This window comes from Verticillium alfalfae, genomic scaffold (assembly GCF_000150825.1).
Source record: "Verticillium alfalfae VaMs.102 supercont1.3 genomic scaffold, whole genome shotgun sequence".
Taxonomy (NCBI): Eukaryota; Fungi; Ascomycota; class Sordariomycetes; order Glomerellales; family Plectosphaerellaceae; genus Verticillium; species Verticillium alfalfae.
This window is the reverse complement of record NW_003315036.1, coordinates 2,800,441-2,802,698: the sequence shown is the minus strand read 5'-3', so window position 1 is coordinate 2,802,698 and position 2,258 is coordinate 2,800,441. Positions and strand designations below refer to the sequence as shown.

Sequence of the window (2,258 nt, the reverse complement as noted above, 5' to 3'; positions counted from 1 at the left end):
CATCGAGGGCGTGCAGCCAGTGGCCCATACAAAGGCGGTGGCGGACGCCCCTCGAGGTGATCCCCCGAACGCTGTGCAGAACGCCGGTGCCAGCCCGTGCGCGTGCTGACGGACCTGCGTGCCAAGCACGCCGAGGGCAAGACGTCGTGGGGCATCAACGGCGATGAAGGTGTCATTGTGGACATGCACCAGTACGGCGTCTGGGAGCCGCAGGCTATCAAGCTGCAGAGTATCAAGACGGCCATCGAGGTGAGTTATAACCCCGACGCAGATGAACTCGCTCTTCACTTTTCTTGTGGCTCACCTACTAACGATCCATACAGTCTGCCTGCCTGCTTCTCCGCGTCGACGACATTTGCAGCGCGAGGAAGGGCGCACAACCGGGCCAGGGCGGAGGCGGTGAGGAATAAAGGGGGCTTGAATGAGCCGCAGAAGAGGCTGGAGAAGATGAAGCCCTCGGGGAGGAGGGGAAGACATGAATGACACGGAACGAAACGGAGTGCATGCCGCGACACCATACCCCTGTACCTTACGAGCCATAGAGGGTCGGATTAGGAGTACCTAGACTAAAAAAGTTCTCGGGAATCAAGAGTCGACTTGCCGCCATTACCGGCGTCGCCTTCGCCGACGACCTTCGCCGGGATATGGGCCGCGAGGCCGTGCGCTGTGTAAAGAAGCTGGAATTTTGGTACAGAACATGATGGCGACAGGCGTGTAGGTTAGTCGTCGTCGTGGATGACTAGGCCTGCCGGCTGCGTCGAGGCTGCTGCCGCCGCCGAGGAAACGTCACCATTCTGCGCAGTTTCGGCCGATGTCGTCTCGCCGTCCTTGGTCCCTTGGTCCTCCGCATCTTTGATCTCTCTCCTCGCCACACCACCGCCGCTGTTTGCAGCAGCAGCAGCAGCAGGCTGGGCACCCTTCTTGTCGCCGCCCTTCTTCCGCTTCTTGTCCCTCTTTTCGCGATTTTTCCTCGTGCGCTCGGCGTCCCGCGCATCCCGCTCGAGCTTCTCGCGCTCAAACGCCTCCGTTTCCTTCTCAATCTTCACCTCGTCGTCCATGGCACGCAGGCGCTCGTACTCGCGCCTACGCGCGGCCTTGTAGACGTGGAACTCGCCCGAGCCGGCACCGGCGCTGGAGCCCTGGACGTTGGTGACAATCTCGGGGGTGGCGCCGGCGGCGGAGGTGCGGCGCAGGAGGACGTCGGCGGGCAGGCGGATCTCCTGGTCTGGCTTGGCGAAGAGGGCGTCGAGGGAGGAGGCCTGGGCGGTGGAAGGGGTCAGGGCGCGGCGCTTGGTCGGGCGCTTCGAGCGCGGGTCGGCGGAGGTGGGGATCGATTCGGGACCCTCGCCGGACATGATGGGCGTTGGCCGTGGAAGGTGGCGATGAGCTTATTCTGGCGAGGTTCTTCGTAATGACAAGGCGCGAGGGGTCAGTTCTTTCTCGGTAGGGCCCTGGAATATCGACTAAAAAGCGGCTTGAGGAAGTGGGAAATGGGTTGCAGTTGGGTATCAGGGTGTAGCAGGACGCGCATGTGGACGGGATGAGGCTGAGAAAAATGATGGGTACCAGTCTTTCCTTGGTGTTTCGCGATGACCTGCCCGCTGCCAACTCTGGTCCCACTTAATATTTGATCTTCCGCTATCGATAGTGGGATGTGGTCTTCATGGTGACAGACGCGACTTTCAACGTCTCAGCAGCCTTTGTTCTCACAGATGCGAACCAACCTGAACAGCCGTGAGGACAGAAATCTATGTGTCTACCTACGTTACGTACCTACCTAAGATAGATGACGGTCGACTAATTTTCGCCCTCCTCGTCTTTGTCTCTGTCTTTCGACGAGGGGCGAAGGCTCCAACAAGAGGAAGTCCCAACCGACAAGTCAAAACGCGAGAAACCCCTGGCCCGCTGCCCGTTCCTGTGCTCGGAGCCAACGCGTCGAATCAGGGCCAAGGAATTACGGCAGATGAAGCAAGAACCCCGCCACTGCGCCTGCCGCCCGACCCCTCGCGACAGATCGTCGACAGGGAAGCAACCGCTGTGACTGTGATTGCCCTGGCCATGGGGGCTCTTTCTAAATATGTCAAGTATTTCTTTTCGTTGGCCCCCCTCAGCACCTACCTAGGCAGGTAGGCAGGCAGGCAGGCAGCATGAGAGAGAGGTGAGGGGGATGGACCCCGGAGCCAGGCCCGGAACCGGATCGAGCATCAGCTGCTGCCCTTTGCACTCTGCATCTCTGACTCTTAATATATTACCAACAA

At 59.9% G+C, this 2,258-nt stretch overlaps 2 protein-coding genes across 2 annotated transcripts in view; one reads left to right on the top strand and one right to left on the bottom strand.

The window, feature by feature from the left end:
* VDBG_03388 (T-complex protein 1 subunit gamma) overlaps positions 1-410 on the top strand; it is a gene marked incomplete at both ends in the record, with an annotated part of 2,637 nt that extends 2,227 nt beyond the window's left edge. The window contains 2 exons of the mRNA XM_003007203.1: positions 80-249; positions 324-410. Coding sequence (XP_003007249.1) covers positions 80-249; positions 324-410 — 257 coding nt within the window. The remainder of the gene's footprint in view (positions 1-79; positions 250-323) is intronic.
* A 309-nt stretch (positions 411-719) lies between these two features.
* VDBG_03387 (conserved hypothetical protein) lies at positions 720-1,355 on the bottom strand (the record flags this gene model as incomplete). Its single annotated transcript, XM_003007202.1, has 1 exon — positions 720-1,355. The coding sequence occupies one exon, from the start codon at positions 1,353-1,355 to the stop codon at positions 720-722; it is 636 nt and encodes a 211-aa protein (XP_003007248.1).
* Between the last annotated feature and the right edge of the window lie 903 nt (positions 1,356-2,258).